The sequence below is a fragment of the Poecilia mexicana genome, unplaced genomic scaffold (assembly GCF_051168715.1).
Source record: "Poecilia mexicana isolate PSO_F unplaced genomic scaffold, ASM5116871v1 scaffold_2, whole genome shotgun sequence".
Lineage (NCBI taxonomy): Eukaryota > Metazoa > Chordata > Actinopteri > Cyprinodontiformes > Poeciliidae > Poecilia > Poecilia mexicana.
Window position 1 is genome coordinate 55566820 of NW_028263371.1, and position 22278 is coordinate 55589097.

Genomic DNA, 22278 nt, shown 5'->3' on the forward strand with positions numbered 1-22278 from the left:
AGCGGCGGCTCCGGTTAGATTTATCACACCTGCCAGGAGGAATAACTCAGTTTGCTCCTGGAACTATATTTATACGCAGTAATTTATTAGCCACACATGACCAAAAGTAGTGCATTTAAACAACAGCGGAGCACCTTCAGGAAGGGCGCAGAGGTGGTGCTGAGACTGCGACTCCCTCGTTCATCATCGGCCTCAGCGGCCCGCCGTCCACCACTTCCCGGGTGTCGAATCGGAGCCTCTGGACGGGCTAATGTAGCAAAACAAGCAGAACAGTCAAACAAATGAGTGAAAGCTGCAGAACTACGTGTGGTTCGGTGGGCAGCGTCACTGCGCCTCGTCTCATCCCTCACCGCGCCGCTCCGTCGCTCCCCTGCGTGTTTGCAGCCAAGGTCGGCGCGGTCCTGCTCTGTTTTCCAGCCGTGTGTGGGCTTCATTCATCATCCGGTTGCTAGCGCACCCTAAATCTCTCCACCGTGTGCGAGAGTGTGTGTTTGTGCGTTTGCTTTTGTCTTAAACTCTGTGATTTCACAGATGTGTCCCACTGTACGATACGAGTTATTATGCTGGGAGAATAATGGCTTTAAAGGACAGAAAGGTTACAGTCAAGTTTATTTGTAGAGCAACATTTCAGCAACAAAGTGCTTTACATCGTAAAATCATCATACAGTCACCGACTGTTAATAATAATAACCAGATTTTTTAAAAACAGCTCAGATCTAAAATTTCCTTTTCAAGAGGAACCTGGCAATAATATCAATAAACAATCAAACATTTTGACAAATGACGTCATCAAATATCCACTTAGATCACTACAAATCAGATCAGCTGTAACCAGGTGGGTTTTTAGCCTTAATTTAAATTAACTCAGTGTTTCGGCTGTTTTCCAGTTTTCCAGAAGTTTGTTCCAGATTTGCTTATGCAGCAGCAGATCTTTAATGTGTTTTTTTGCTAATCCATTCAGTGATTTACAAACAGTAGTATTTTAAAGTCAATTCTCTGAATTAGAGGGAACATATTGAACTAAATTTACATTTTGCATATCGTTTATTCTTCCATTTGTGTTTCTGATGCTTCTTAAAACGATAAGTGCTTAAAAAAACACCCTGACATTTTGTAGTAATAAATTAACACTTTCTGGTATTTTCCAAAATCCTCCTAATTAAATCACGTTTCCTAGCAACCACAGCAGAACTCCAACACATTTGGTCAGCTGGTTTTACTGTTGTTTGTGCTGTAAAAAGTGTTTTGTTCATAATAATAATAATAATAAGAAGAAGGTAAGGTAAGGTAATTTTATTTATATGCACATTTTCAGCAACAAGGCAATTCATAGTGCTTAGAAGAAGAAGAATAGTAATGATCTTTACTGTTTTAGATGTTATTGAATTTCTTGTTGACTTACCATCCAGAAACCACTTGCTACATTCCTGTTTTTTGTGCAGGAGGCTCTAATAATGCTTTTCAAAGAGGTAGGGTCGTATAATTGAACATCTGCTTGCAGAGTTGAGGGCGTGGCCAGCAGCTTATTTGGATTTAAAGTGACAGGATGCCCTAAAACGGCTAAAATTTCATGATTTCATATTTAAAAAAATGAAGTGAACATGTTTTGTGTGGACCGTAGATTTATCCTAAGCTGTTCAGGGAAGCATAATAGCCCACTGTTAGCAAAGAAGAGGCAGACTCAGCCGTGTGTGGTCAGCCGGAGGCGGTTTTTGGCAGCTGGCACAGCCTTGGGCCGGTTTCAGTGGATCTATATCAGCTTGGCACATCTGGACACCGCAGTCCGTCCCCCATTCTACTCCGCCGTCAGGTTGCCTAGGGACGGAGAAATCTGGAACGGATTGAGACGGAGCTGCTTGTTTTTAAGTCATTACAGCCACGCCAGCGCTCCACCACAATCTGTTCTGCTGGGATGGCTTTTTAAGGCTGCACAGCCTCCACCCCCCTCCCTATATATCGGCAGGTAAACACTCGCCAAGATGTCATGGGAGCTTTTTCAGCATCCATAAAACAGTGACAGGTGAATCATCCCTGCAGCAGCGGCAGCAGCATCTCCCATCTCAGCCGTGAAACCCGGTTGTTCGTTCGGAGAAGTCATTACGGCCGCCTCACTCCCCCCTCCGGTCCTGACAGGTTCTGATGAACACCTTCTTCAGGAAAATTGTTGTTTGGGTTTGCTTTAAGGTTCTGGAATCTGAAGAAAACCTTCAGCATCTTTTAATTTTCCTCATTTTCAACTCATGCATCACAAAACGGATCCCTGGCTGGCTGTGTCCGCTGCAGCTTTTGATTCTTAGATGAATGTTGAGATACAAGCAACAATAATAAAGCCACCAGCAAAACAAAACAGTAGTATTAGCATAGTATTTGGTGGAAGCTAATGCTAACGCACTAAAACAGCAAAGTATTTAGTGAAATCTAATGCATTTCAACCATACTTCAAATACTTTTTATAGTATTTTGTCTGCTTTGTATTTACTGTTTGTACTGATTGTATTTATTGATATTGATTATTCATTTTAACCTTGTTTTGTTTTTAACCTTCCTCTGTTTTTAGCTGGATTCTCATATTCCAGCTAAAAACATTAAGCAATTTATTTACTCATTAACAAAGATGAAAAACATCATTTTGGCTAATTCTGCTGCATTTACAGTCAAGCTAATATTTATAGTTTCTACCAAATAGATGAATTAAAGAACTTCATATTTCAGTATGTGTAAACAACATCTGTTGCTGTTTACACAAATGCTACAACGTAGCATGTTGCCCTTAACAGGGTTGATTCTTTAGGCCTCTCATAGTTTCAGTTGAGTTTTGCTAATTGTTGCTGATTTGGCCTAATTTGATCACAGTAGAGCTTCGGTCAGAAAACTTCAGTAGGTTTTACCGCATCACTTCAAAATAAGAGCATGAATAGTAACGGCTAGCGACTGGATGAATTATTAACAATCGATGAAAAAAAATTCAAAACAAATGTTTGCAAAACAGCCAAGTAAGTTAATTTTTGACTGAGAGTGCTAAACATTTTCAAAGCCAGCTAAAGAGTTAAACAAAAATTAGCTCCACTATTAGTGGATGCTAAGTGCTAAATCACTAACTAGTAGCCGTGTGTTGCTAGCTGCATTTCCATTCACCATAAAATTGTGTAATTTGGAAATACTGAAATAAATTCAGTATTTCCAAAGGAAACACCTGAGTTTAGAAAACTCACTTGTTTTGATAAGAAGTTTTTGCACCAGGTTAAATTTGTTTTTCGAAACGGCAATGGAAACATTTTTTTTAGATTATTTCCAGATTTTCTTCAGTTAAATATAGGAGTCTATAGTTTCTCTTTAAAACCAGCCATTCAGATTGCATCTGTATTAATTTAATTTTGACATAATTGAGATGTTCTATAATCCTTTAAGTATTGCACCATATGTTTATACCTTGTTCTCTCCGTTTTGTTTTGTTCCTGTTTGATTCTTGTTTTAAATAAACGTTTGGGGGAAAATCGCAGATCCTCAGTGATTACTGCTTCCTGTACGACCCTCCAGGCCTTCAGCTCCGTTTTCTAACATCTATCTGTCCAAACTCAATCTGCTTCTGTTTACTTTCATTTTATGGAGTTTTTATGCAGCAGAAATTAAAAACAGTTTTTTACTCCTTGATTTCCTCCATTCAGGTTCTGACCTCAGCGATCCGGCTGAGTAAAGCTTACAGTGGATGATTCAGGCAGAGTAAAAATGCTGCTTATCCTCAGGCTCTGTGACTGCAACCTGCATACATTTATAGATGGAACCAAAATGGGAAAAGGGCTGGAGGAAATTTATTAGAAACTTTGCAGCTGCAGAAATACAAAGAGAAAGTCACTTTTAGATTCTGCAAACGTGTTTCTGAGAAACGTCACTGTTAAGCTGTTTATCTCTGTTGCATAACAGGCTTAGCGCTTCATAAAGTCCGCTTTATTTTCAAAATTACATTTTTTTCCACTTTTTTTTTTCTCAATTTTACCCATTTCTATTAATCCAAAAGTATGTAATTAATATGTGAATCAAAACAATGTAATAAATCAACAGCTAGGTCAATTTTTACTGCTATTCTGCTTCATAAATATAAAATACTGCTGGTTCCACAAGGTATTAAAAACCATTTCCCTCAGTTTATTTTTTAAATAACTCGAACATTATTTGTAAAACTACAAATCTAGTATTTTTTTTGTTTGGTTCATTTTATTTTTAAAATCTCCCTTTTAAAGCTGCTTTAGAGTTGAACTAAGTAGAGTTGAGCATTTAATAGATAATAATAACCCAATTAATTGCATGATAAATTAAAATGAGGTTGATCATTTCCAGTCGCATTTGTGTTCGTTTTTGTTGTGTAAAGAGATTAATTCTGCCTTTTTAATTTAATTAAAACCAAAAAAATGCTGAAAACATTTTGACACATTGGAAAGTTTACACTTTATTTTTCTTTTCAGAAAAATCCTAACATTTAATTTTGCCTAGTTTTCCAGTCTGAGCCTAATGATTAATCATTTTGAAGGTCAAAACTGTTTACAGATTCATAATTCATTTTATTTGTGTATGTATTCTGGATGTTTAAATTGTTTTCCAGTTCCAGTTAAATGTTTGTTAGAAATTAACGCAATGGTTCCCACTAGTCTGAGCTACATTAGCTAAGCTGATTTTGCCAGCTTGGCAGTAAATATCACTGATATTTATCTTAGTATTGCATGGAGTTGGGTGGAGGACTCAGAGATTCTGACTAATAGCTGTAATGTTCTCATATTATTTATATATTGGAGCTCTAGCGAGTTCTAAGCTTGTAGCTGTTTATTGTTGCCATAGCAACTGCCTACCAAGATGGCTGTCAGTTACAAAGTTCACTGAAGTGACGTCTCAAGAGAACTTTGTATTTGTTGATCTTTGAGTGTTGGTACTTGTACTATTTCACAGTTTTTATGATTTCAGTCAACAGTGGTCTCAAAACGACGATATTATCGTTTATTGCAATAATAATATTTAGTCGCCCAGTAAAATTTGTGTGCCCAGGCCAAGCGTCTAACTCCAGTTAGGAGGATTAAAGATGTTCCACCTCAGTTTCTTAGCGCATCTCATCTGCCCTCTTCCTCACACTTCCTCTCTAATCTCTTCTCGTCTCGTTAGTCAATCCGAAGCGTCCGTTAGCCGCATCGCTTTAAAACAAAACGATAGAAAACAAGGAGACGGCTCGGGTCCGGCCGTCGGATCGATGCGGGGTGATGTAGCAGCCGGCAGGGGGGCGGACCATTTCCGTCATTACCCGGCCGCGTCTCCTGATCCCGGGATTAGCAGACACAGAAACAGGGGAGAGCGTCAGGGTGGAGGAGAAGCAAACACTGCTGTCCAGCCGCCTGCAGAGCAGAGAATGGAGAGCTGAGAGTGTGTGTGTGTGTGTGTGTGTGTGCGTTTGTTTGTAATACCTTGTGGGGACGATTTCCCTGACATATACTACGTTGTGGGGACCAATTCCTCCTTGTGGGGACCGGAGCCTGGTCCCCACAAGGGGAAACCCTGTTTTTGGGTCAGGGGTCAGAGTTAGGGCTAAGGTATGAATTGAGTTTTGGTTGGTTAGGGTTAGGAAAAGGGTAAAGGTCAGGTTTAGGCTGTAGAAATGAATGGAAGTCAATGGAAAGTCCCCACAAAGATAGCCACGCAAATGTGTGTGTGTGTGTGTGTGTGTGTGTGTGTGTGTGTGTGTGTGTGTGTGTGTGTGTGTGTGTGTGTGTGTGTGTGTGTGTGTGTGTGTGTGTGTGTGTGTGTGGAATGGAGAGAGTAGAAAGAACAGGAAATTGAGACTTTGTTGGTTTTTGCTTTGCAAATGTAGGATCTTATCCAAGTAATTTTGGTTTAGTTTCCACTGCAATCTTGTTAGTTCACTTAAAATAAGTCAAAACTAACTTCGTATAAGTAACTTTTCAAAAAGCTCTGTTAAAACATGTCAAAATCTGCCAGTGGAAGTCCAACTTTTTCATAAATATTAAAGAATTATTGACTTAAAACTAATTTCTATATATTTCTGAAAAGTTACTTATTAGTTAGTTTTGTCTTATTTCAAGTGAACTAACGTATTTGCACTAGAAACTAGACCAAATTTATTTGGTCAGATTTTGTGTTTTTGTAGTCACGTTATTAAAGTTGCAAAAAATAAGAACTTTCCAGTTTTGGCATGGTCAGTCCTCCGTACCTCCGCTCTTCTTCTCTTGTTTGCAGCTCACACACTCGCCTTCATCCAGAGCGGATCCTGGCAGAGTAGAAAAGGCAGAGGCGTGTGAAAAGCAGAAAAAGTGTCAGAGGAAACAGGTTGAAACCTGCCTGGACAACTAAACTAGTTCGATTTTAACAGGAAATACTTTATTTTTTAAATGTAATATCAATATTTTATCATGGAAACTCCCTCAGTTCTAAAGTCCCAACCTGATTCCTGGACCTCGATCTGCTGCCTTTGATTAAACGTGTTTACAGCTTATAAACAAAAGAAAGAGCTTTTAATGGCTCAATCTATTAGTTTGGTGCAATAAACTGCTCTAATTCTTAACAATAAAGCCTAATGAGATCATTTTCTAAGCAATCTCAGCTTAAACTCAACTAGCTTAATTACTTGTCCATGCCTCAGCAAATAAAATGCTTTTCTTTGCATGCTGGAATAAATAAAATGAACATAGGGAGCAACAGGACGACATAAAGTTAGAGCTTAGAAACAAGCAACTTAAGTTTTTCTTTATTCCATTAAGTTTGTCTGCAACTTCGTTTTTCTGAACACTAGAAAATATCAAATTATCAAGTTAAGGCATAAACCCTTCATCATAGCTACTGATAGGAATATCTGTGTGATTTTTATCTATTTTAAATAATTTATTGATATTTTTTGTAATGAAATAGTCGTGGACTTGTGTTAAACAAAAAGACACAATCCTTTCCTTTCTGTTTAGGACTTATGATAACCAGATAAATAACCAAGTGTCTCTCAGTAGGATTTTCTCTTTGTAAAATAATTGATTTGTAAACCTAAATTTTAAACTTTCAAGCCGTTATTATCCATAACTGTTCAGTGATTGAGTTATTTTGGTCTGGTTTAGATTAATGACCATTCAGTCACTGCAGCATGGACCAGAGAAAAGCTTAAAGTCAGACTTTAACCTGCAGCTATTTAGAAATTAGCTACTGCTGCTGCTTTTAGCTGCTGCTTTTGTTGTGATGTCAATAAATGAGACACTAAGGCTATGATTAGGTGAACAGAGACAAAAATAATATGTGTAAGTGACTTTTGCATTAGCTACGGCTAAATACAGTGTTGGTGGCAGCATTAGTTTTTGCTAAATACTGGTGTAGCGCTTCTGTTTTAGCAGAGCTAAATGATTAGCGCTTTAGGTTTAGCGTAGCTAACCTTTTAGGTAGCCGTGGCCACCACTGTTTATATAGCGAGATATGGAAAAGGGAAAATCACCTGTGGGTTACCTGAAGTTGTCTTGGCTAATTCAGACAGTCACTGGTGGAGCCAGAACCTAAAGATATCAGGGAATAACAAACTGCTACTAGATCAGCAGAGCCGGTCGGGTTCAGGGGAACCTAGAAACTGTCAGCAGAACCGCCGTTCAACCCGTCGCTTCCACCCACGTTTCCAGGGCAGCTGCCACCTGCTCGGGCCTGAAATGTCAGGGGAGACTCTTAAAACGGTGAAAGATCAGCATAGATTATAGACCTTGGCTTATGTAAGGTTTGGTACGACATCACAGGAAGACATGCTGGAAAATAGAAATAAAAAGCTGCTTTCAGGTGGTTTATATGCCGCTGACGCACTTTCTGTAAAATTACAGGAGTAATCTGTTTTTGTTTTAGCCTTGACTTTGCACAACGTCTCTATTTTCTCTCTGAGCTCCAGACTCGTGTAGCAGATTGTCTCTCTAGTAATCTCCTCCCTCCGTCTGCTTAGCGCACCGTTTCAGAGCAGTGGAGGAGCTTCCTTCTCTTAATTTAAGTGGTTGAATATTTTTTGGCCTGAATATTACACCAAGAGCGTCTTGATGGCCTGGATTTTCTTTTTCCCATCTGGTTTTTCAGGATTTGCCTCATTGGCTGTAGATTCTTGGTCCTGGCTGACTTCCTCATGAAGGAAAATCTGCAGCGTTGCCTTTTGGTGGACAAACATCGTCTTACTTCTCTTGGACAACAGCCTCTCACTCCCCTCTCCGCCTCTCTCTCAAATAATATCAGTTAAATACAACCTGAGTTGATACAGAATTACTTTTTCAGGTTATGGTTTAAGAAAAACAAGCGAATAAACCACAATGTTTGTGGGTTTCATCATGGTTGACTTTAGCTGAACTGCTAAACAAAATGTTGCTGTAGCGCTTAGCTGTGAGTGGAACCAATGTTTATGATCAGTGCTCTCGGCTTAGGGTAACTAATCTTTTAGTTAGCCGTGCTAGCTGCTGGTTCTGGGTTTATAAGGTCACTTTACATCCTTAGATTCCTTTTTTCTGAGCCAGTCAGAAGTTGACTTGCAACCGTTGTTTGAATCTCTGTTGTGGTACACAACCCAAGCAGCAAACTAGCCCAGGTCATTACAGTACCACCTCGTTATCTCACTGCTGCTAAATGCTGCTAGTTTTATACCAAACAAACAAAAAGTAAACCTTCCAGAAACTTTCATTTTGTCTCAACAGAATATTTTCCTAAAAGTGTTTTTGGTAATTGGCCTTCCAGTTATGCTCAGTATCAGTTTTTGCTGAACCCTGAACACTGACCTTAAAGCTGCAGTACGTGACTTTAAAATATATACTGTTTTTTTTACATATTTATTGAAACTGTCACCATGTTGTGAGAAAATCTATGGAAAAAAATATCTTGCTCCTTCTCCCAGTGCAAACTAGAATAAACCAGTGAGAGCCAGGAGGCGGGTCTTAACGCTGTTAATCACCCTCCGTGTAGCTCTCAGCTATGCTATAACTAGCATAGCTGGTCATGAATGCTAAGACTAGTTAGCATAGCCACTGATGATACGGGGTAAACATTCTTTCTGTAACGGTAATTTGTTTCTCTGCCATCAGCACATTTAGCAGCAAGTATATGAGGTTGATTGACTGCGTTAAGCCCCGCCTCCTGGCTCTGATTGGTTATTTTTGATCAGATTCACAGATTGTCTGTCTCATATCAAACTGTCACAACATGGTGAAATTTTAACACATATGCAGAAAGCATATTTTGGGTGAGTTGTAATCAGTAATTTTGGATAATTAGTCGCTCCTGGGAAGGTTAAATCTACTTCCTGTCAGACGGGTTGCAGTTGGATGATTTCTTGAGTAACTCTGACTGAAAACGGTAAAATTAACCCAAAAGTTTAGAAATCAGTGTTTTCAGAAAACATTAATTTTTTTCTGTGAACTTGGAGGATTTGGCTTTCATGCTCCACTGGTCGGCCTCGGCTTCACACCCGGTCATCTTGGCAGTTCTGTGACCTGAAAGGTGAAGCTGTGAATACTCAGCGTAAATCTTTCTGCATGACTGCAGGCGTCCGGCTCGCAGAGGACGCTCTGCCTCGGCGTCATGGCAGACAGAAAAAAGAAATCAGCTGATCAGTCTGCGACTCGACGGCAACAGAGTCGCTCATCTCTCACGGCAGAAAGTAAACTCTCCTGACTTTGACTCTAAAATCAGGCTGAACTCAACCCTGTGAGCAGAAAACAAGGTTACGCTGCGCTAATGGCGCTCTTTCAGTCCAGCGCGTCACAAGGGATCACAAAAAATAACATTTTCAGGGGGGAGAATGAAAGACGCGACACAGGGGAGCGCTGCGCGGTGGCGCTGGTTAGAGAGATTAAAGATATGACACGAGGAAATGATGCCAACTTCCACCTCTTCCTCTCGTCTTTCCACGTTGCTCTCCTGGGTCCCAGAGAGTTAAAAATAGAGCTTGTTTAATAGAGAAGAGGAGAGGACTCCGCTGCGGAGGGAGAATGCAATTTGAGATTGGCCAGATTGCTTTTATTCCTCCTTTTCTTCTCCCCGTCGGCCACTCAGGAGGCGCGACGCGCGCCGCCGGGGCCCCTAAGCCGCAATAAGCCCGACGGCCGCCGCCGCACTCGCAGCGCGATGAAATAAAAGAGGGACTCGGGGAAGATCAGCTGGGATTTGAGAGTGTTAGATGAGAGCCAGGTGAGGAGGAGGAGAGATGAAGGAGATGCTTCAGGTGGGATGTGACTGGATGTAAATGCAACAAACCACCGAAAGGTGGAAATCAATGTTGGTAGAAACTAAAGAGTCTAAATAGGAACATTTCAGTTCTGTTGGTAGGTTGGCCTGTCACAATAAATCAGTTAATTAATCTCATGATCAATTAAGACAAGATCAATAACTTCCATTTTCATGATTCATCGTTTTGCTGTTTTCTCTGTCAAAACTGGTCCTGTATTTTTTTACAGACTTTATGATTCATTTTATTTAAGGATGAACTGATTGCAGTTTTCTGGCCGATCGCCGATTACCGATCTGTAAAAAAGCCAATTCAGATTCATTAAAACATGAAGTTTGATGCTTTCATCCCCACATGGCGTTCCCAGACTCATTAAAAGATTTGTTGAAAATAAATGTTTTAACTTGACCTCCAAGTTGATTATTTTATTTTATTTGGTAAATATAATAAAAATGTGTCCCATAGATGCAGATGGAGACTTTTAATTTGTAATCAGGGTTACAAGTTTTTAGATTAATATCAGAAATTTTCTCCCAACAAAGTTTTAAATTTTCTTTTGGAAATTTTACTAGAACATTTCTGAGATTAATCACAAAGTTTAAGTTTTTGACAGAAATTTGCTGCTTTTTTTCTATTTATGACGGTTTTTAATACAGCATGATAAAAATCCCAGTCATGTTTTTGATCTACAATAAATATCAGGAGAATTTTGGCCCACATGGAAAAAGTTTGTACACCCTGCATTAAATGTCCTTTTACTGCTAAGTTTCCCGGGAGCCGGGTCTGGTTTAGCCAAGGACCTTGCCACTCACAACATGGCGGACGTCTCTGGTGGAAACCGTCACACATGCTCTTGTTTTGTGTTTCAGGAGGTGAAGGTTCAGCCGAGACCGGCCAGAAGGAGACGTCCACCTGCGACATCTGCCAGTTCGGAGCGGAGTGCGACGTGGACGCCGAGGATGTTTGGTCAGTCCGAACTCTCCCTCCTCCAAACCGCCCGACCCGGCTTCTGACTCTTTTCAAAAACACGTTCAATCAAATCGGTCCAAATATAGCCGTCCGCCTCAAAGAACTGGAAGCGCCGCTGCTCTGTCTCCTGCACAGAGCCGCCGCTGAACACCCGCCGAGGGTTTTTATTGCATGGCTGACCATTTCATTTAACCTCAATTACCAGAGCAGGGCCGGGAGAGAAAGGAGATTTTCGCTTATGCTGGAAATCCAATTACTCTCCTTACAGGACTTGGCAATGTCAGAGCAAAAAAAAAAAAAATGTCTTGGAGTCGCACGGGAGAAACTAGTTCAGTGATGAAATAACATTTGTTGAAGGTTTAACCATTTCCTGCAGGTTCTCCAGCCTTGTTGTGTAGGAAACTACTGGAATCAGCAAAGAAATCCCAGCTGGAAATTAGGAGCGCCCTGAGAGTATGACTCCATCAAACGGCTTGATGTAATGGAGAGATAATGTACCCCAGTGTGCAATAACCATAATGCCAAGGAATGGCTTCATGATGCATTTTGAGCCGCGTTGCTAATACTAAACAGCCGCACTCCTCCCGATGCCACCCATTTTTGCAAATGCTCCGTAATACGCCTCTAAAACCCAGAAATTGATTTAATGGCACTTTCCGAATTCCCGGCGGGGAAATTTATCCAATCACTGCAGGACGGAGTTGACGGTTTGCGCACGTAAAACTGAAACACTGAAGAAAATGGAGCCTCGATCTTACCTGAAATGAAGACATTTACACATAGGAGAGCAAGTCAGTAGCATTTAGAAAATCAAATTTGACATAAATATTATAACAGACATGAATATTTCAGCGTCTCCTTGTGTAAAAGCGAAACTACGAGTGTTTAATCTTTAGAAGCCCCAAGGTGTGTGGATGGGAAGGTTTGTGGTGGATAATCAGGGAGGTAATTGCGACCCGTCTGTGGGTGATTTCCCTGAAACGGCAGCCAGCGGCGGCTGCAGCGCGAGGCTGTTTTGATTAAAATGACAGGTTAGTCCAATCAGGCGGCAGCTGGTTTTAATCAAACACGCTGTCAGTTAATCACACCGTGATTGGAGAGAGGTGGCTGTAATCAAAAACCGTCTTATTTTTACACAAACAGCCCACATTAATAAACAGTTTAGTTCTTAAAGCAACTTTTAAAGGAGGAATGCAGCATTTTGTTGGTGCCTGAATGGGCAATTATTAGTTTCAAAGGGGTGTTTTAGCTTTTTGTTCTGCTTAAATGGTTTTTCCAAAGAGAGTAATTAACTTCCAGAGTGCTATCTGCAATCCCTGCTTGGAAATCCAGGCTGTGCTTTAATCTGCTCTGGTCAGAAATATGCATCCACTCATCATGGCCAAGAATGTCTGATTCCTTTATTTTAATGATTTATTTGAAATGTTCCTTTGACACAGTGGAATGATTACACGGCTTCCAGCTGCAGCCGTTTTTAAAGAGGAACTGGGAGCTCAAACTGCAGTGCTACCTGCTCAGCAACGGCTCAGATATATCCATTCCACCAATAAAAGATATGCTAGCCATCCTGTAGCATCCTAGCATTTTTTCTAACTTTGAAAACATCTAGCGCAGCTAGCTTCCCATAAATCTTTATTTTCAGATAAGTTCTAAAGTGCTAACTTAGTTGAGTGTGTTTCTAAACATTGGTGTTGAAAATTTGGCCTTTAACTGTTTCTTCATTAACATTAGCTTCAGCTAAAAATCATGTTGATAGAGCACTTTAGCATTTTTGCTAACTTTGAAAACATTTAGCACATGTAGCTTCCCATAGTTTATTTCTAGATAAATTCTGAAGCGCTAATTAACTTGGCTGTTTTGTAGATTTTAGTTAAATAAAGTTGGTGATTGATTGCCAAGAATTCTTCAAGTAGCTTGACATTTATATTTATGCTCTTATTTTGAAGCGGGTGCAGCAGTTCCACTTCCTCTCTACAACAAGCAAACAAATTAAGCTAACAGAAGAATTTAGTCCTTTAGGGTTTAGCGTACGCTGATTATCATCACAGTCTAGGGCTTTTAGTGGATCTAATGTTTTTGCTTCGTGTTATAGGGTTAGCATGGCGAACCCCATCAGATTGATGCCATTGTTTTTACTTTGATATAGTGCATAATGGCTGCTGGCGTCTGTCTTGAGGGTGAGCTGTAAGAATGGCATGTTAATGTTAGCACTGTGTGCTAGGTTTTAGCTCCTTGAGGACATAACCGAACAACTTGGCGTTGATTTTCCCATTTTTGTTTTAAGGAACACATTCAGTTACATTTTTAGCACTAGCATTAGCTAACCTGCTAACTACCTTGAGACCTTGTTTAGAACGATTGTTCATTCATATTGTGATAACATTTTCTGTCTCAACAAATCTATTTTAATCAATTTGAGAGTAAAAAGCTTCTGCATCGATAAATAATCGTATCTCTGCTGTCAAACTACTAAAATGTTCTAACGTGGTGGAGTGGATCACTCTGCAGCCTGGAAAGGAGCAGGTTATCTAGATAAAATAGATTATTTAGGGTTGTATCTTCATGTTTCTGTACAAATTTTGACACGCTTTCACCATTTTGTGAGAAAGGACAGTTTATAGAGACCTGTTAACCTTTTGAACTGTGTAATGCTGGGAGAAAATGTCACTCAGGCAACATTCAAACACCTTATTGCAGCTGCACCACAATGGAGCCCCACTTTAGAAGACCTTATTTTTCAACCTAATTCTTATGTTTATCCATTTTGACAGCATGAAATAACTCGTGTTTGCCTGCTATAATAAAAGGTTATGCCTGGTCAGGAGAAAATTGTCATTTCAGCCCATTCTCTCCCCAAAGTATTATTGATTCCATTCGTCATCATTTGTGATTCACCAGAAAATGAATATTTTTCCGTCTCTTGCTTCATGGATTCAGATAAAGAAAAATGTCCTGAGTGTTGTGGTGAAGATACCGCAGCGCTGAGTGAACCTCATTTGGCAGAACGCTTCACAGCCTTTATCTGCACTCCGCCCTTCTATAGCTCCTATTCTCTGGAGGCGAGCGGCGGGCAAAAAAACACTAATTTGCCCCAGAGGGATCAATAGAGTGTCACAAAATCCCATTTAGATCCATTTGTGGTGTAAAACTGTAATTACCCACAAAAATCTATGCTTTCAAACCCATCAATAGCGGCCATCAATGTTGATGGAATTAAAGGAGGTTGCTTGGCGGTCTGGAAGCGGCTGCTGGACCTCCTGAGGTTCAGACCCACAGATGTGTCCAAGACTTTTCTCTGGATGTTAAGTGGATTTAAAATAAAAACGCCAGGATGGAGGATGAAAACGGCTGTCAAGTCTGCTTTTCTTTGCAGCGATTTCTGGGGCTGCTGTTTGTGTTTTTATAACTCCTAATGAGTGTTTGTCAGAAAATGATCCAAGCAATATTTAATGGGAGATTTGTTGTGTGTTTTAGCATTCAGAGCTAGCTGTTTGTCTCTGTTAGGGCCCTTCTTCTCCATGAGTTGTTGGTCAGCAGATTTGACTGTTTTGTGAGCTTTCAGTTGAATAAAGTTTAACATCTCTGTTTAAGTTTTGGTTAAAAATCTTTAAACCATTTACCGTTTATATTCATGCTCTTATTTTGAAGTAGGTCTTATTTTGAAGTAGGTCTAGGCTTTTTATGCTGCAGTTCCAGTTCCTCTCATTTTTTTTCCACCAAAAACTATTTTAAGAGAAAAACAGGAATAAAATAAAACAGCAGCTGAAAACAATGAAAAGGAGCATAATGTCAGTTCTTTCAAGGGCAGATATAATTTAAATCTGAAGTTAGTGGTGTAGCATTAGCTTCAACTAAACACCATGTTGGTGTAGCACTTTAGCATTAGCAGAACTAGCGCAGCTAACTTTTAGTCAGCAGCATTAGCTATTCTGACTGCTTTTTAAAATAAACTGTAATAAATTGCTACATCTGGAAGTGGATGACTTGTTAGGAAAGTCTAGTAGCACCAAAATTGTCTTCTTTGATAAATTCTCATTTGTTTGATACCATTGCTTTTACTCCAGTGCAGTTCTTACTGGCTCATTGTGTGTGAAGGTGGAGCTGAGTGTTTGGTTTAATGTGTTGGCTAACAGGCTGTTTTCCTGCTGATAATAAAAGCAGGTTTAGACTCAGTCGACCTGGAAAGCTAATTAACTGCAACACCGGTGGAAGTGTAAAAAATCTCCAGATAAAAGAAGAAATGGCGGCTGGTTTCTGGCGTCAGGTGGATTGTTGATTGGTTCAGGATGAGCAGACCTGAAGCGAACTGAAATCAAACTTCTCTGCGCAGACAGCCCTCAGGTGAGGCAGAAAATAAAAACAGAGAAGAAGATCCACGGAGGAGAGACGGAGAAACATGATGTTTAAATCAACACAGCTGGAGCACAGCACTCATCCCCAGACATTCATTTATTTCTTACTGCAGCTACAATAAAACTTTGCTTACTACAAATTGAATTTCTATATTTGGAGGCGCTCACCTGGCAGTGACACCTCAGAAGGAGATATCCCCCCACCGCTGCAGACAAACAAACACATCTGATCGTTTTTCCCTCTGAGCTTCACCCTGAAGTCGTGTCACATCTGAAACCTAAACAGTCTCACATTGATCTCCGTCTTTGAGCGCCGCTCTGAACCATCGCTTATTTTCTACGTTTTCCTGCTCAGTTTGAAACGATGCATTAAAAAAACTGGGAATTAAATCAAAATTTAAAACTCTGCCACTTCTCAGCAGCTTCCTGAACCGTTTAAGGAAAGGATCAGGATTTCTAAAACTTGTTTCACTCTACTCCAGGGGTGCCCAAAGTGTGGCTCGAGGGCCATTAGTGGCACTTTGAATCATTTGTACTTTAGAATGGTACAAATTTGGTCCTCTGACACTTTCTGTAATTTTTTGGGATGAGGTTTTCATTCTTAAAACTTTAAATCTTCTTAAACATAAAACATGAAGTACAACACAACTAATTTTTTATTAGTTTTTTCTTTGTGCTTTTATTTTCATTTTGTAGCAACTTGCTCGACTTGGTCACACAAACCAATGTACTATACAAAATTCAGCAAAAGTTTTAGAAGGAAATTCTCATTTTACAAATATTTCATAGACCTGTTGCAGCTCACAAAATCCAAAAAGCTGCTCCCTGACGATGGCTAGCATTGGTTTTAGCTGTCAAGTTGTCAACATAACACACCAAATCTTATATGTGATGTATAAAAAAAAAAGGGATGCAGTGCTTTGTCTCAAATGGTCACCAATACAAAAACTAGAAGAAAAAAAACAGGAAAAAGTTTTGATCAACAAAAAAGTATCGAGGGAGAGGGAAGGAAATCAGCTATGCTAGCTTGACTATGACAACCTTAACATGTAGATGTGCTGTGGAACTCTGTGCGTTTCGGTTCAGTTAGACATAAAAAAGACGACTCACACACCAACTCTCTCTCATCAGTAGAGCAGGTGTTCAAATTAACTAATCTAAATTAGCTAATAACTAATAATCTGCCACCGTGATCAGTTATTAATAATCACAAAATAAACATCAAACCTGAAAACATAAAACTGTAACTGTTCAAATGTCTGAGTGTCTTTTGCTGCTGAATCCTGAAACATAAAGTGGCGTTGTTGTCAGTTGCTATGGCAACAGGTCTGCGAGAAAAAGAAGAATACGAGTGTTTTTGAGTCGTTCTTCGGTGTTTTTTCTGTTATTTTTCCCTTTGCTGTGGTGCGCTGAATTCTCCAGGTTTCATTTTAATGGTTTATAACATGAAACAGTTTTATAGGCCAACAAAATGGAAAATAATTAGCCTAGAGAATTAAATAACTATGAAGAGTACGGCAAATGTAAAAAATATTATGCTTATTTAATTGTTGTTCAGGTAAGTCAGAAATAATTCACCATAATATTATTTTATGTGTGACATTAGGGCAAAAAAGAAACTTCGGTCCTGTAAATACTTTCATCTTGGGGATTTTGACCCTCTGTTCAAAAAGTTTGGACAGCACTTCTCTAATCATGCCGACTTGCTTTGTGTGTTCATTATGCTGCAGGAACTGCAACAAAATTGCTGCTTTATGTTTTTTTTCCACCAGCAATAAACAGCGGTGTGTCCCTGATGGCATTAAAATTCGGTCTTATGCTGATTACAGTGGTTCCTGGGAGATGAGGGATAATAATTATCTTTAATAAAATCCAGGCTCCAACATTTTCTCCATGCACAGATGTTTTTAAAAAAGCAGATTTCAGTGATTCAGTGTCTGCTTCAGATAACAGGAGGTATGATGACGACACTGCAGAACATGATGGAGGTGGTCCTCCAGTAAAACCGAGAGAGAAAATATTTTCTAACTGAGAAGTGATGATACTGAGACCACAACATGAGATATTCAGCTCCTGAAGAGGGAGAACACTGTGGTTTATCTCATTTAATTAAGGTGTTCAATTTGATTGAGCCAAGAATTTACCTTTATTATTATTTTATTCCAACTGCAGCCAGTTTGTCCATAAAGTCCAGTTCATTTCGAGAGGTGTGGATGGTGATTGAACTCTGGTCCATCTCCAAACTTCGGTCTCGGTTTGGTTGAAGTTAAATCTGGTTTGGTTTGAATGCATATGTGAACGCCAAGCGGACCAGACCGCTCCAAAAGCAGGAAATGGACTATAATGCAGGGCATTCTGGGTAAATACAACCAAAACAAATGTGTTAGCCTAGCATTAGCTGGAGAAATGGCTGATGGTCTTAAACCAAAGACAAAAGAGAAATCCCACAACTGCTAAACTCTGACGCCATTTTTGTTTTAATTTCGTTGCTCTCAGTGTCTTCAGAGGTTTTTGTGTCGTTTCCTTCAGTGGTTCTTGGTGCAGCGCCCCCACAGGCCAGGAGGGGAACAGGTTGCTCGAAGGGTTTGGATTGTTTGACTTGGTGCTGAGAGAGGGAACCACAGCAGCTGGACATGTAACAAATGTTCCAGCTTTGGTCCCAATCGAACCGATTCTAATAACTCTCTAGCATGGAACCGGTTCTGCTCCTTTTTTCTGCCATGCTGTTTTCCATCAATAGTCCCTGGACTACTAGAGTCTAACGTCACACAGCCAAGCAGCAGCATTCACCCGCATGTCACGGTGGGTGTTTATCAGATATTTTCTATTCACCTTCTCCTGCTTTTCCCTCCCGTTTTGCTGCGTCTCTCTCTTTTCTCTCGCTCAGTTTTCCACAGGATTACAGTGAAATTTGAGGCAGAGGATTATAAAAAAAATCAATGCAGTGTTCAGTTGCAACTGGGTTTGCTGCTGGGGATTTGTACACAACACGGAGCGGTTAGTGGGAGACGCCGGCTTCGCTGCTCGGTGTGTGTTGGCGTGTGAAACGCGGCTGAAATGCGCGTAAAGCTGCCTTTTTTAGCTGGGAGTCTGCAGACCGTCAGGGGAGGAGGGAGGCTTTGATTGCAGGGAAATCACAGGGAACTAATCAATACAACACATCCTGCTAAGGAACTGTACTCACACACACACACACGGTGCTTTTCTACACATCCACGCTCCGATAACGCCCGTTTAACACCCCCACCTCTCCGTACCGATCCACGAACATGCAGAGGAATGGGAGCGAAGAAGGTGCTGCTGAAACACGGATTATCACCAGGCGACTCGTGTCCCAACCACGCGTGCGCGCGTGTGTGTGTGTGCGTGTGTGTGTGTGTGTGTGTGTGTGTGTGTCGGTGTGCGTGCGTGTGTGTGTGTGTGTGTTGGCGCACTGCAGTCAGGTGGTACCATGCCTATTGTGGAGACAGTGAGAGGCCTGATTAAAAATGTATGGAGGCTCTCAGGATGGAAGGCTCTTCTGTGATGGGATTAAAGCGCATGAATACATACATATGATGATGATGATGATGATGAAGCTGTGTCTTGTCACCTATTTTTAATTTGTGGAGAAATTTGTTTCTTTGACGTTAGTCGCTTTGATTTGTATGGACGAGGATTAGAACATCACAGCAATTCATTTGTCAAAAAACTGTCTCTACATGGTAAGGTTACATAGTGTTACCTGTTTTTAAATCTCTGTTTCACATGCCGTTTTTATTTTAATTATGTAAAGCACTTTAAATGCCTTGTTGCTGAAATGTGCTATACAAATAAAATTTGATTGATTGATTGATTGATTGATTGATTGATTGATTGATTGATTGATTGATTGATAAGCTTAGAGAGCTCATTTAAAAAGCTATTATTATTGTTGTTATTATTAATAACTGGTCAGCAGTCTAAAGCCGCCTTTTCTCTGGATTAAGACTTTCTGGTCTCAACTCTGTAAAACCGTCTGAGTGTGTGTGTGTAGGTGTGTGTGTCTGTGTAGGTGTGTGTGTCTGTGTAGGTGTGTGTGTGTGTGTAGGTGTGTGTGTGTGTGTGTGTAGGTGTGTGTGTCTGTGTAGGTGTGTGTGTGTGTGTGTAGGTGTGTGTGTCTGTGTAGGTGTGTGTGTGTGTGTGTAGGTGTGTGTGTGTGTGTAGGTGTGTGTGTGTGTGTGTGTGTGTAGGTGTGTGTGTCTGTGTAGGTGTGTGTGTGTGTGTGTAGGTGTGTGTGTCTGTGTAGGTGTGTGTGTCTGTGTAGGTGTGTGTGTGTGTAGGTGTGTGTGTGTGTGTGTCTACGTGTGTGTGTAGGTGTGTGTGTGTCTGTGTAGGTGTGTGTGTGTGTACGTGTGTGTGTAGGTTTGTGTGTCTGTGTAGGTGTGTGTGTGTAGGTGTCTGTGTCTGTGTAGGTGTGTGTGTGTAGGTGTGTGTGTGTAGGTGTCTGTGTCTGTGTAGGTGTGTGTGTGTAGGTATGTGTGTGTAGGTGTCTGTGTCTGTGTAGGTGTGTGTGTGTAGGTGTGTGTGTGTAGGTGTCTGTGTCTGTGTAGGTGTGTGTGTGTAGGTATGTGTGTGTAGGTGTCTGTGTCTGTGTAGGTGTGTGTGTGTAGGTGTGTGTGTGTAGGTGTGTGTGTGTAGGTGTGTGTGTCTGTGTAGGTGTGTGTGTCTGTGTGTGTGTCTGTGTAGGTGTGTGTGTGTAGGTGTGTGTGTGTAGGTGTGTGTGTGTAGGTGTGTGTGTCTGTGTCTGTGTAGGTGTGTGTGTGTAGGTGTGTGTGTCTGTGTGTGTGTCTGTGTAGGTGTGTGTGTGTAGGTGTGTGTGTCTGTGTAGGTGTGTGTAGGTGTGTGTGTCTGTGTAGGTGTGTGTGTGTAGGTTTGTGTGTCTGTGTATGTGTGTGTGTGTAGGTGTGTGTGTAGGTGTGTGTGTCTGTGTAGGTGTGTGTGTCTGTGTGTGTGTCTGTGTAGGTGTGTGTGTGTAGGTTTGTGTGTCTGTGTAGGTGTGTGTGTCTGTGTGTGTGTGTGTAGGTGTGTGTGTGTCTGTGTGTGTCTGTGTAGGTGTGCGTGTCTGTGTGTGTGTGAGTGTGGCCAGGCGCCCACGGGGCGTGTATGCAAACGTAGCGTTACGGCGGCGCTCGGAGACCAGTGACAGTTATAATTACAGAATCAGACGTTCTATCAGGGCACGGCTGTAATTTCTGCTGATCAGGTCTAACACAACAGTCAGTGTGCACATTTCAAAGCACACACACACACACACACACACACATGTTCATAAACGCAGGCGTCACTAAAAGGCGAGTGTGTTCCTCCCTGAAACATCAGCAAAAACCACATGGTGTACTTAAGTTTTTTGTAGCTAAAACTTAAAAATTAAGAAATGACAGGATTTTATAGAATATATATGATCTCCAAGGAAACCGCCACTGTGTTAGCTTAGCTACCAGCAGCTGTAGCTAATCTCACCAATCACTTGTTAATAATTGCAAAATAAACATCAAGCCTAAGAACATAGCACTGTAACGGGCTGAATGTTCTGTGTGGGAAACGTTTGAGTCTTTTTTAGTGTTGAGTCCCGTTACATAAAGTGGTGTTATCAGTTGCTATGGCAACGAGTCTGCGTAGCGTAGCCGACAGATATCAAGAAAAAAGTGGTTCTGAGTTGTTCTTTAAAGGTTTTTCTGTGTTATTTTTCCCTCTGCTGTGGCTCAGCAGGTCAAGTCAGCAGTAATTGTGCAAGTCTCATTTTTCTCCACATAATCCGTCCACTGGACACCATCTGCCACGCTCCACAAACTCCGTCAGACTTCTGTAGCGAAAGTTTATTAATAAATATTCAGGAAATGCTCGACTATTTGAACAAGTTGTAATTTTTCTGTTAATCTTAAAATTGTTGTGCTAACGCTTCAGCACTTAGCATACAAACATAAGTATTCCTGTTTTCTCTCCAGGATACTAGGAAATTTATGAAAACTAAACTCCCTGCGGTGTTTCTGGTTCTGTTTAGATCTGAAATAAATGTTTCTCAAATAAAGTCTATTGTTAATTCTGTTTTAGAGACACAAGACACAAAAAAGTAAAAATTTCAGTGAACTTTATAAACATTATGCTCACAAACAACACATGTGGTCCTACTGCTAACTCCCTGCTTACATAATGAAGCCCAGAGTTAAGGATTTTTTTGTCCAAAAAGTGCCGAATTTATCTACTTTGAAAAACACATAAAACTATATATTTGTTATGTTCAATATTTATTTCATGCTTAAGACATTGTTGTCTTTTAATTAGCCTGCAGTGTTTTGGGCTGTAATTATGTATTTACCTCCTTCTTTGCAGTTGTTCAGTGACTTTTCAACCCATTTTGCACTGTTACATTATAATATTTCACTGTATTTTCCATTTGGACTTTTCTTTATGTTATCTAATATAAAAGTTAGAAGTTGAGTGACCACTCTTTGTCCCAAAGTTAAACTGTACAGCTCTGTTATCGCCGGTTCTTTCATCGTTAATTGCTTTCTGAACACCATTTGTCTGTCAGCCCTCTGGTGTAACTGGACCCGCTTTGCAGAGTTAAATTCATTTTACTGTATTGTGTGAAACCTGAATGAGCTGAAACAGGGTCCAAAGTCCTGCCTGAGTTCAAGCTGTGCTGCTTTTCCCCTCTTACGCTTTCAACCTCACAGTCAAACACTCTGCAGAATCCAAATTCATCCTTTTAAAGATGCATCA

At 40.5% G+C, this 22278-nt stretch overlaps 1 protein-coding gene across 1 annotated transcript in view; it reads left to right on the forward strand.

Annotated features, from left to right (window-relative positions):
* The window catches only part of tmeff2a (transmembrane protein with EGF-like and two follistatin-like domains 2a), a 120088-nt gene that overhangs the window by 85790 nt on the left and 12020 nt on the right, over positions 1 to 22278 (forward strand). Inside the window, exon 5 of the mRNA XM_015008225.2 lies at positions 11083 to 11179. Coding sequence (XP_014863711.1) covers positions 11083 to 11179 — 97 coding nt within the window. The remainder of the gene's footprint in view (positions 1 to 11082; positions 11180 to 22278) is intronic.